Below are 12,794 nucleotides of genomic sequence, written 5' to 3'. Positions count from 1 at the left end.
TGTCACAGTGCTCCAGTCCAGGAGTTCGTACAAAAAAACTCAGCTGTGTACTGGGCTGCCTAGTAAGTAGCAAATCAACAAACTCTCAAACAGCAGCTTACACAGAGGCACGTAGTATTTACTGCACGGAAAGAAATCACTTGCGCCAACTGCTCTGTGCTGGTGTTGGATCCACACGAGCCTCCTCCCACCCCCTCTCCATCTCACCCTATCCGCATATCCTTCTATTCCTTTCTCCCTCGTGTGTTTATCCAGCTTCCCCTGCAGTGTATCGATACTATTCACCTCAACCACTCCCTGTGGTAGCGTGTTCCACCCATCGGTCTTCCCTTTTCCAGCCTGTTCGATCAATCCTGATAGTTACAACCTCTCAGTTTTGCTGTCATTCCAGTAAATCTTTCTTGCACCTTATCCAGTGCCTCACTTTATAATAGAACTGTTCACAGTCACTCCAGCTGTGGCCCAACCAAGGTTCTATAGAAGTTTAACATAATGTCTTTGTATTTCTATTCTACCTCTCTGCAAATCAACCCCAGAGCCTGGTTTGCACTTTTGTATGGCCTTATTAACCTGCCACATTAAAAAAAAAAATTTCATGGGATGTGGGATTTGCTGGCAAGGCCAGCATTTGTTGCCCATCCTTAATTTCCCTTGACAACTGAGTGTCTTGCTCGGCCATTTCAGAGGGCACGTAAGAGTCAACCACATTGCTGTGGGTCTGGAGTCACATGTAGGCCAGACCAGGTAAGGATAGCAGATTTCCTTCCCTAAAGGACATTAATGAACCAGATGGGTTTTTACAACAACTTCATAGCACCATTACTGAGATTAGCTTTCAGTTCCAAATTGTTATGAATTAATTGAGTTTGAATGGTGGAATTTGTACCCGTGTTCCCAGGGCATTAGCCTGGGTCTCTATCACCACGTCACTGTCTCCCCGTGTAGTGATCTGTGTATCTGTACTGCAGCCCTCTCTGCTCCTCCACCCCATTTACACACTTATTTCTCAAGCAGTGTGTGGCCTATTGAATCTTCCGACCAAAAATGCATCACCCACCCACGTATTTATCTTGACGTTCATTTGCCAATTACTCACCCATTCAGCAAGGTTATTATGTCTTTCTGCATTTAGTCAAAATCCTCGGCTTAACTACACCCTCCCGACAGCCTCCGCCTGCCAAATTGGGTTTGTCAGCAAATTTTGAAACTGTACTTTCGATTCCCGAGTCCAAATCATTAATGTCATTGTCATGAATATACTGTGCAGGAGTTTCTCAAAGGCCTGTTGAAAATCCAAATATACCGCATTTGTATCGAGCGCAAACTAATCCCACTGCCCTGCTCTCTCCCCATAGCCCTGTATCAATGCCCAAACTAACCCCGCTGCCCCGCTCTCTTCCCCCATAGCCCTATATCAATCCCCAAACTAATCCCACTGCCCTGCTCTCTCCCCCCATAGCCCTGTATCAATCCCAAACTAACCCCACTGCCCCACTCTCTTCCCCCATAGCCCTGGATCAATCCCCAAACTAATCCCACTGCCCCACTCCCTCCCCATAGCCCTGTATCAATCCCCAAACTAACCCCACTGCCCCACTCTCTTCCCCCATAGCCCTATATCAATCCCCAAACTAATCCCAGTGCCCTGCTCTCTCCCATAGCCCTGTATCAATCCCCAAACTAACCCCACTGCCCTGCTCTCTCCCCAACGCCCTGGATCAATCCCCAAACTAATCCCACTGCCCTGCTCTCTCCCCATAGCCCTGTATGAATCCCAAACTAATCCCACTGCCACACTCTCTCCCCATAGTCCTGTATCAATCCCAAACTAATCCCACTGCCCCAATCTCTCCCTATAGCCCTGGATCAATCCCCAAACTAATCCCACAGCCCCACTCTCTCCCCATAGCCCTGGATCAATCCCCAAACTAATCCCACAGCCCCACTCTCTCCCCATAGCCCTGGATCAATCCCAAACTAATCCCACTGCCACACTCTCTCCCCATAGTCCTGTATCAATCCCAAACTAATCCCACTGCCACACTCTCTCCCCATAGTCCTGTATCAATCCCAAACTAATCCCACTGCCACACTCTCTCCCCATAGTCCTGTATCAATCCCAAACTAATCCCACTGCCACACTCTCTCCCCATAGTCCTGTATCAATCCCAAACTAATCCCACTGCCACACTCTCTCCCCATAGCCCTGGATCAATCCCCAAACTAATCCCACTGCCCCACTCTCTTCCCCACATAGCCCTGGATCAATCCCCAAACTAATCCCACTGCCCCACATAGTCCTGTATCAATCCCAAACTAATCCCACTGCCACACTCTCTCCCCATAGCCCTGGATCAATCCCCAAACTAATCCCACTGCCCCACTCTCTTCCCCACAAAGTCCTGGATCAATCCCCAAACTAATCCCACTGCCCCACTCTCTTCCCCACATAGCCCTGGATCAATCCCCAAACTAATCCCACTGCCCCACATAGTCCTGTATCAATCCCAAACTAATCCCACTGCCACACTCTCTCCCCATAGCCCTGGATCAATCCCCAAACTAATCCACTGCCCCACTCTCTTCCCCACAAAACCCTGGATCAATCCCCAAACTAATCCCACTGCCCCACTCTCTCCCCATAGCCCTGGATCAATCCCCAAACTAATCCCACTGCCCCACTCTCTTCCCCACATAGCCCTGGATCAATCCCCAAACTAATCCCACTGCCCCACTCTCTTCCCCACATAGCCCTGGATCAATCCCCAAACTAATCCCACTGCCCCAATCTCTCCCTATAGCCCTGGATCAATCCCCAAACTAATCCCACTGCCCCACTCTCTCCCCATAGCCCTGGATCAATCCCCAAACTAATACCACAGCCCCACTCTCTCCCCATAGCCCTGGATCAATCCCCAAACTAATCCCACTGCCCCACTCTCTCCCCATAGCCCTGGATCAATCCCCAAACTAATCCCACTGCCCCAATCTCTCCCTATAGCCCTGGATCAATCCCCAAACTAATCCCACTGCCCCACTCTCTCCCCATAGCCCTGGATCAATCCCCAAACTAATCCCACTGCCCCGCTCTCTCCCCATAGCCCTGTATCAATCCCCAAACTAATCCCACTGCCCTGCTCTCTCCCCATAGCCCTGGATCAATCCCCAAACTAATCCCACTGCCCCACTCTCTTCCCCACATAGCCCTGGATCAATCCCCAAACTAATCCCACAGCCCTGGATCAATCCCCAAACTAATCCCACTGCCCCACTCTCTTCCCCACATAGCCCTGGATCAATCCCCAAACTAATCCCACAGCCCCACTCTCTCCCCATAGCCCTGGATCAATCCCCAAACTAATCCCACTGCCCCACTCTCTCCCCATAGCCCTGGATCAATCCCCAAACTAATCCCACTGCCCCACTCTCTTCCCCACATAGCCCTGGATCAATCCCCAAACTAATCCCACTGCCCCAATCTCTCCCTATAGCCCTAGATCAATCCCCAAACTAATCCACTGCCCCACTCTCTCCCCATAGCCCTGGATCAATCCCAAACTAATCCCACTGCCCCACTCTCTCCCCATAGCCCTGGATCAATCCCCAAACTAATCCCACTGCCACACTCTCTCCCCATAGCCCTGTATGAATCCCAAACTAATCCCACTGCCCCACTCTCTTCCCCACATAGCCCTGTATCAATCCCAAACTAATCCCACTGCCCCACACTCTTCTCCACATCGTCCTGTATCAATCCCAAACTAATCCCACTGCCCCACTCTCTTCCCCCATAGCCCTGTATCAATCCCCAAACTAATCCCACTGCCCTGCTCTCTCCCCATAATCCTGTATCAATCTCAAACTAACCCCACTGCCACACTCTCTCCCTATAGCCCTGTATCAATCCCCAAACTAATCCCACTGCCCCACTCTCTCCCCATAGCCCTGTATCAATCCCCAAACTAATCCCACTGCCCCGCTCTCTCCCCATAGCCCTGTATCAATCCCAAACTAATCCCACTGCCCTGCTCTCTCCCCATAGCCCTGGATCAATCCAAACTAATCCCACTGCCACACTCTCTCCCTATAGCCCTGTATCAATCCCCAAACTAATCCCACTGCCCCACTCTCTCCCCATAGCCCTGTATCAATCCCCAAACTAATCCCACTGCCACACTCTCTCCCCATAGCCCTGTATCAATCCCCAAACTAATCCCACTGCCCCACTCTCTCCCTATAGCCCTGTATCAATCCCCAAACTAATCCCACTGCCACACTCTCTCCCTATAGCCCTGTATCAATCCCCAAACTAATCCCACTGCCCCACTCTCTGTTCAGACCATGTCCTCACTCCGTCGGTTCCCATGACGATTTTCTCTCGTCCCTACCAACTGCGACAGGTCATGTAATATCTCCAAACTTGCAGATGACACAAAACTGGGTGGGAGGGTGAGTTTATGAGGAGGATGCAGAGAGGCTTCAGGGTGATTGGGACAAGTTGAGTGAGTGGGCTAATGCATGCAGATGCAGTATAATGTGGATAAATGTGAGGTTATCCACTTTGGTAGCAAAAACAGGAAGGCAGATTATTATCTGAACGGCTATAAACTGAGAGAGAGGAATATGCAACGAGACCTGGGTGTTCTCGTACACCAGTCGCTGAAGGTAAGCATGCAGGTGCAACAGGCGGTAAAAAAGGCAAATGGTATGTTGGCCTTCATAGCGAGAGGATTCGAGTACAGGAGCAGGGATGTCTTGCTGCAATTATACAGGGCTTTGGTGAGGCCACACCTGGAATATTGTGTTCAGTTTTGGTCTCCTTATCTGAGGAAGGATGTTCTTGCTATAGAGGGAGTGCAGCGAAGGTTTACCAGACTGATTCTTGGGATGGCGGGTCTGACATATGAGGAGAGATTGAGTTGGTTAGGATTATATTCACTGGAGTTCAGAAGAGTGAGGGGGGATCTCATAGAAACCTATAAAATTCTAACAGGACTTGACAGGGTAGATGCAGGAAGGATGTTCCCGATGGTGGGGGAGTCCAGAACCAGTGGTCATAGTCTAAGGATACGGGGTAAACCTTTCAGGACTGAGATGAGGAGAAATTTCTTCAGCCAGAGAGTGGTGAGCCTGTGGAATTCACTACACAGAAAGCAGTTGAGGCCAAAACATTGTATGTTTTCAAGAAGGAGTTAGATAGAGCTCTTGGGTCTAAAGGGATCAAAGGATATGGGGCGAAAGCGAGAACAGGTTAGTGAGTTGGATGATCAGCCATGATCATAATGAATGGCGGAGCAGGCTCGAAGGGCTGAATGGCCTACTCCTGCTCCTAGTTTCTATGTTTCTATGTGAGGAAATTCGCCGGAACGTGCCCAGCCTAAGTGAAGAGCCCCAGTTGTAAGCCTTTTACTTTAAGCTGCCTGAGATAGACTGGTCAAAAGTTTACCTTTTTTTAAAATTCATGCTTGGATTGTGGGCGTCATTGGCATGGCTGCTGTTTGCTGCCCATCCCTGGTTGCCCCTGGGCGTGTGCTGACGGGCCTCGATCTTGAACTGCTGCAGTGTCTGTGATATTGGAAGGGTTTGACACCACTGATTGGCCATTTCACAGGGCAGTGAGGAGTCAGCCGTGTTGGAGTGGGATGGAGTCACATACAGCCCAGACTGGGTCAGGACGGCGAGTTCCCTTCCCTGAAGGAGTGCTGCTCTTCCCACCTGCTCCACAATTCAGTTCACTGTGTACCTCACTTCCATTTTCCATCTTTGCTCCGTAACCCCGATACTCTCCGGAATTCCCTCCCCGCGCTCTCCCTTAAAATCTACCTGTTTGACTGAGCTTTTGGTCACCTGTCCCTCGTGTTTCAGTGTCTGAATTTGCTGAGCATCGCTCCTGTGAAGCAGCCTGGGATGTTTCACTATGTTAAGGCACCAATAAAGATATGAGTTGTTGTTGATTGATATTGACACAAAATAAGAAAGCTATTGGCTTCCCAAGAACAGATGTAATCCGAGGTTGGTGTACTGCTGGTGAATCGGGAACTTGGGGTGGGGAGACAGGGGTTTGCCATTGAGTGGAATCTCGGGCGTTACTAGGCTGTCTGACACTGACTGGTTTCCCATTTCTTTTCACAGTGGTGTATTCGTCGTGATCTATTTTGTTCTGATCTGCTGTGAAGGACCCAGGTGAGTTCCCAATGTTAATGTCGGCCTGTTCCTCAACAGAGAGGGTCTTGTTCCATGTTAAGTTGTTGCCCTCCCTCCACCATTCCCCTCAGGATTTCCCTCAAGGTGCCAACTTGCACTGGGATACATTGAGTGTCATTTGTTCTTCGTGCAAGGACTATTCAACCAGGGGGTTCCATTGTGAGAGCTCAGTTCTGTCCTGTCAGTGCCTGTGGAACTGTGGCTCTTCATCCTCACTGCCCCTGCTGCACCTCTCAGAAGAGGAGGACACACGGGCTGGCTTTTAGAAGATCATTATTGAGGACAGAATGACGCAGCACAGAAGAAGGCCATTCGGCCCATCTTGCTTGTGCTGGCTCTTTGAAAAGTCATTAATTTTTTAAATCCCATATCTGTATTTTTGCAGGAGGAAATTTCCTTGGAATGTGATTCTCTTGGCTATTTTTGTAAGTATTTTTAAAATGCCTTCATGTTTATTTTGAAATCAGCCTCCCCCATTCCAGCATCCTGCTCATACTGAAATAATCCCAAGTGTCCTGATCCCATCCTGACAAATCCTTACAGCTGTCATCGAGCTCTGTGTCGAGACATTTGTCTCTCACCTTCTCCTTCATAACCCTGAGCCTGTCTCCTGTTGCTGCAGGGTTTGACTATTATGTTACATGGTTTAGCCAGCTCCAGAAGATCCCTTTGTGATAACCACCCTATTTCCACCTCTGTAACATCTCCTGATTTGCTCTTGTCCCAGCTCATCTGCTGCTGGAACCCTCATCCATGCCTTTGTTTCTTCTAGACTTGACTATTCCAGTGCACTCCTGGCTGGTCTCCCACATTCTACCTCCATAAACGTGAGTTCATCCAAAACTCTGCTGCCCAGGTCCTAACTTGCACCAAGTCCTGTTCACCCATCACCCACTGTGCTCACTGACCTACACTGGCTCCCGGTCTAGCAACGCCTCGATTTTAAAATTCTCATCCTGTGTTCGATTCCCTCCATGGTCTTCCACCTCCCTTTCTCTGTAATCTGCTCCAGCCCACAACCCTCCGAGATCTCTGCACTCCTCTAATTCCGGCCTCTTGAGCGTCCCTGATTCCCCTCACTCCACCATTGGTGGCTGTGCTTTCTGCTGCCTGGGCCCTAAATTCTGGAGTTCACTCCATAAACCTCTCTCTCCCTTTCACCTCTCCACCCTCTATCTCTCTCTCTCCTTAGAACCTACTTCTTTAACCAAGCTTTTAGTCACCTGTCTTGTTATCTCCACCTTTGGCTCAGTGTCAGATTTTTGTTTGAACTTGCTCCTGTCATGAGTGTTGTGATGATTTATTAAAGGCCCTGCATGTATCAGTGTGGCCCAGTGTGGCTCACTGTCTCTGAGTCAGACGTTTGCGGGTTCAAGCCCCACTCCACAGACCTCAATGTGAAATCAGAGCGGCCACTCCTGGTGCAGGACTGAGTGAGTCCTGGATTCCATCCTGTAAAGAACATTGTGACCCATTTGGGATTTACAACAATCCAATCGTTTCATGGTCACTTTTACTGATCCCAGCTTTTTATTTCCATAGTTCTTCAACTGAATTCAAATTCTGAAACTCTCATGGTGGGTCTTGAACTCGTGTTCTCTGGACTATGAGTCCAGTGACATAATCACTGCACCAACATCCCCTTCCCAGTACTGACATCTGTGATCCAAACTTTACACCTTATTTCCTTGTTTTTTTTTTTTGTGCAGACGTTGGCCATGTCATATCTGACTGGAACGATTGCAAGGTACGTACAGCTATAGTGAGTGTGAGTGGTTGAGTGTTTGTGCGACGCCTTCCACAGTTGAATGTTATGTTTGTATGGATCCCCCTTGTGTGAGTGCAACAGTGCAGACTGTTGGGGAGCAGGAGGCTGATGCCATCAAAGCCCAGGACCCCGGCTCACCTCCCGACCCCAGGGAATACAGGCACTGGGGGGGTGGGGTATCAGAATCCAGGAAATACATCACTGGGAGGGGGTGGGGTATCAGAATCCAGGGAATACTGGCACTGGGGGTGGGGTATCAGAATCCAGGGAATACATCACTGGGAGGGGGTGGGGTATCAGAATCCAGGGAATATTGGCACTGGGGGTGGGATATCAGAATCCAGGGAATACATCACTGGGGTGGGTGGGGGGGTGGTATCAGAATCCAGGGAATACATCACTGGTGGTGGGGTATCAGAATCCAGGGAATACTGGCACTGGGGCTGGGGTATCAGAATCCAGGGAATACAGGCACTGGGGGTGGGATATCAGAATCCAGGGAATATTGGCACTGGGGGTGGGGTATCAGAATCCAGGGAATACATCACTGGGGGGTGGGGTATCAGAATCCAGGGAATACTGGCACTGGGGGTGAGATATCAGAATCCAGGGAATACATCACTGGGGGGTGGGGTATCAGAATCCAGGGAATACATCACTGGGGGGTGGGGTATCAGAATCCAGGGAATATTGGCACTGGGGGTGGGGTATCAGAATCCAGGGAATACATCACTGGGGGGTGGGGTATCAGAATCCAGGGAATACATCACTGGGGGGTGGGGTATCAGAATCCAGGGAATACATCACTGGGGGGTGGGGTATCAGAATCCAGGGAATACATCACTGGGGGGTGGGGTATCAGAATCCAGGGAATACATCACTGGGGGGTGGGTATCAGAATCCAGGGAATACATCACTGGGGGGTGGGGTATCAGAATCCAGGGAATACAGGCATTGGGGGTGAGGTATCAGAATCCAGGGACGACATCACTGGGGGTGGGGTATCAGAATCCAGGGAATACTGGCACTGGGGTTGGGGTATCTGAATCCAGGGAATACTGGCACTGGGGTTGGGGTATCTGAATCCAGGGAATACTGGCACTGGGGGTGGGGTATCAGAATCCAGGGAGTACATCACTGTGGGGTGGGGTATCAGAATCCAGGGAATACATCACTGGGAGGGGGTGGGGTATCAGAATCCAGGGAATACTGGCACTGGGGGTGGGGTATCAGAATCCAGGGAATACATCACTGGGAGGGGGTGGGGTATCAGAATCCAGGGAATATTGGCACTGGGGGTGGGATATCAGAATCCAGGGAATACATCACTGGGGTGGGTGGGGGGGTGGTATCAGAATCCAGGGAATACATCACTGGTGGTGGGGTATCAGAATCCAGGGAATACTGGCACTGGGGCTGGGGTATCAGAATCCAGGGAATACAGGCACTGGGGGTGGGATATCAGAATCCAGGGAATATTGGCACTGGGGGTGGGGTATCAGAATCCAGGGAATACATCACTGGGGGGTGGGGTATCAGAATCCAGGGAATACTGGCACTGGGGGTGAGATATCAGAATCCAGGGAATACATCACTGGGGGGTGGGGTATCAGAATCCAGGGAATACATCACTGGGGGGTGGGGTATCAGAATCCAGGGAATATTGGCACTGGGGGTGGGGTATCAGAATCCAGGGAATACATCACTGGGGGGTGGGGTATCAGAATCCAGGGAATACATCACTGGGGGGTGGGGTATCAGAATCCAGGGAATACATCACTGGGGGGTGGGGTATCAGAATCCAGGGAATACATCACTGGGGGGTGGGGTATCAGAATCCAGGGAATACATCACTGGGGGGTGGGTATCAGAATCCAGGGAATACATCACTGGGGGGTGGGGTATCAGAATCCAGGGAATACAGGCATTGGGGGTGAGGTATCAGAATCCAGGGACGACATCACTGGGGGTGGGGTATCAGAATCCAGGGAATACTGGCACTGGGGTTGGGGTATCTGAATCCAGGGAATACTGGCACTGGGGTTGGGGTATCTGAATCCAGGGAATACTGGCACTGGGGGTGGGGTATCAGAATCCAGGGAGTACATCACTGTGGGGTGGGGTATCAGAATCCAGGGAATACATCACTGGGGGGTGGGGTATCAGAATCCAGGGAATACTGGCACTGGGGGTGGGGTATCAGAATCCAGGGAATACTGGCACTGGGGGTTGGGTATCAGAATCCAGGGAATACATCACTGGGGGGTGGGTATCAGAATCCAGGGAATACATCACTGGGGGGTGGGGTATCAGAATCCAGGGAATACAGGCACTGGGAGTGGGGGTATCAGAATCCAGGGAATACATCACTGGGGGGGGGTGGGGTGGGGTATCAGAATCCAGGGAATATTGGCACTGGGGGTGGGTTATCAGAATCCAGGGAATACATCACTGGGGGAGGGTGGGGTATCAGAATCCAGGAAATACTGGCACTGGGGGTGGGGTATCAGAATCCAGGGAATACATCACTGGGGGGTGGGGTGGGGTATCAGAATCCAGGGAATACAGGCACTGGGGGTGGGGGTATCAGAATTCAGGGAATACATCACTGGGGGAGGGATATCAGAATCCAGGGAATACAGGCACTGGGGGTGGGGTATCAGAATCCAGGGAATACAGGCACTGGGGGTGGGGTATCAGAATCCAGGGAATACATCACTGGGGGGTGGGGTGGGGTATCAGAATCCAGGGAATATTGGCACTGGGGGTGGGTTATCAGAATTCAGGGAATACATCACTGGGGGAGGGTGGGGTATCAGAATCCAGGGAATACTGGCACTGGGGGGTGGGTATCAGAATCCAGGGAATACATCACTGGGGGAGGGTGGGGTATCAGAATCCAGGGAATACATCACTGGGGGGTGGGGTATCAGAATCCAGGGAATACATCACTGGGGGGTGGGGTATCAGAATCCAGGGAATACAGGCACTGGGGGTGGGGTATCAGAATCCAGGGAATACAGGCACTGGGGGTGGGGTATCAGAATCCAGGGAATACATCACTGGGGGGTGGGGTGGGGTATCAGAATCCAGGGAATACAGGCACTGGGGGTGGGGGTATCAGAATCCAGGGAATACATCACTGGGGGGTGGGGTGGGGTATCAGAATCCAGGGAATATTGGCACTGGGGGTGGGTTATCAGAATCCAGGGAATACATCACTGGGGGAGGGTGGGGTATCAGAATCCAGGGAATACTGGCACTGGGGGTGGGGTATCAGAATCCAGGGAATACATCACTGGGGGGTGGGGTGGGGTGGGGTATCGGAATCCAGGGAATACAGGCACTGGGGGTGGGATATCAGAATCCAGGGAATACAGGCACTGGGGGTGGGATATCAGAATCCAGGGAATACATCACTGGGGGGTGGGGTGGGGTATCAGAATCCAGGGAATACAGGCACTCGGGGTGGGGTAGGGTATCAGAATCCAGGGAATACAGGCACTCGGGGTGGGGTATCAGAATCCAGGGAATACAGGCACTCGGGGTGGGGTATCAGAATCCAGGGAATACAGGCACTGGGGGTGGGATATCAGAATCCAGGGAATACATCACTGGGGGTTGGGTATCAGAATCCAGGGAATACATCACTGGGGGGTGGGGTGGGGTGGGGTATCGGAATCCAGGGAATACAGGCACTGGGGGTGGGATATCAGAATCCAGGGAATACATCACTGGGGGTTGGGGTGGGGTATCAGAATCCAGGGAATACAGGCACTGGGGGTGGGATATCAGAATCCAGGGAATACATCACTGGGGGTTGGGTATCAGAATCCAGGGAATACATCACTGGGGGGTGGGGTGGGGTGGGGTATCGGAATCCAGGGAATACAGGCACTGGGGGTGGGATATCAGAATCCAGGGAATACATCACTGGGGGTTGGGTATCAGAATCCAGGGAATACATCACTGGGGGGTGGGGTGGGGTGGGGTATCGGAATCCAGGGAATACAGGCACTGGGGGTGGGATATCAGAATCCAGGGAATACAGGCACTGGGGGTGGGATATCAGAATCCAGGGAATACAGGCACTGGGGGTGGGATATCAGAATCCAGGGAATACATCACTGGGGGGTGGGGTGGGGTATCAGAATCCAGGGAATACAGGCACTGGGGGTGGGGTATCAGAATCCAGGGAATACAGGCACTGGGGGTGGGGTATCAGAATTCAGGGAATACAGGCACTGGGGGTGGGGTATCAGAATCCAGGGAATACAGGCACTGGGGGTGGGATATCAGAATCCAGGGAATACAGGCACTGGGGGTGGGGTATCAGAATCCAGGGAATACAGGCACTGGGGGTGGGGTATCAGAATCCAGGGAATACAGGCACTGGGGGTGGGATATCAGAAGCTCAGGGAACTGCGGTGGAAGCAGATTCAATAGTAACTTTCAAAATAGTTGAAGGGGAGAAAATTGCAGGGGTCTGGGTTCGGGTGGGGAGGGGTTCGGGTGGGGAGGGGTTCGAGGGGTCTAATTCGATACTTGTTTCAAAGAGTTGGCACAGGCTGTGTGGTTAATGTCAGGTGCCTGGAGCTGGCCTCGGCCTCTGTGTTAGGGGTCTGCGACTGTGAGTGGATAATCTTCTGTTTTTCTCTCCTCAGTTACTACGAAACCAAGTCTGTGTTCCTCTGCCTCGGGATCACCGCCCTGGTATGTCTCTGTGTCACCATCTTCTGCTTCCAGACTAAGGTAAGAGGACCCAGGGGTGAGGCAGTGTGGGGAACCAGTGGTGGGTCGGGGGGTGTGAGTGAGGGGGGCA

At 51.4% G+C, this 12,794-nt stretch overlaps 1 protein-coding gene across 2 annotated transcripts in view; it reads left to right on the top strand.

Moving 5' to 3' along the window:
* tmbim1a (transmembrane BAX inhibitor motif containing 1a) overlaps positions 1–12,794 on the top strand; it is an 82,293-nt gene that overhangs the window by 52,507 nt on the left and 16,992 nt on the right. For both annotated transcript variants that reach the window (XM_068034759.1, XM_068034760.1), the window contains 5 exons: positions 9–62; positions 6,133–6,183; positions 6,590–6,629; positions 7,914–7,951; positions 12,637–12,724. In XM_068034759.1, coding sequence (XP_067890860.1) covers positions 9–62; positions 6,133–6,183; positions 6,590–6,629; positions 7,914–7,951; positions 12,637–12,724 — 271 coding nt within the window. The remainder of the gene's footprint in view (positions 1–8; positions 63–6,132; positions 6,184–6,589; positions 6,630–7,913; positions 7,952–12,636; positions 12,725–12,794) is intronic.

This window comes from Heterodontus francisci, chromosome 7 (assembly GCF_036365525.1).
Source record: "Heterodontus francisci isolate sHetFra1 chromosome 7, sHetFra1.hap1, whole genome shotgun sequence".
NCBI classification, from domain to species: domain Eukaryota; kingdom Metazoa; phylum Chordata; class Chondrichthyes; order Heterodontiformes; family Heterodontidae; genus Heterodontus; species Heterodontus francisci.
Note: the sequence above shows the minus strand (reverse complement) of the source record. Positions and strands in the feature narration are given on the sequence as shown.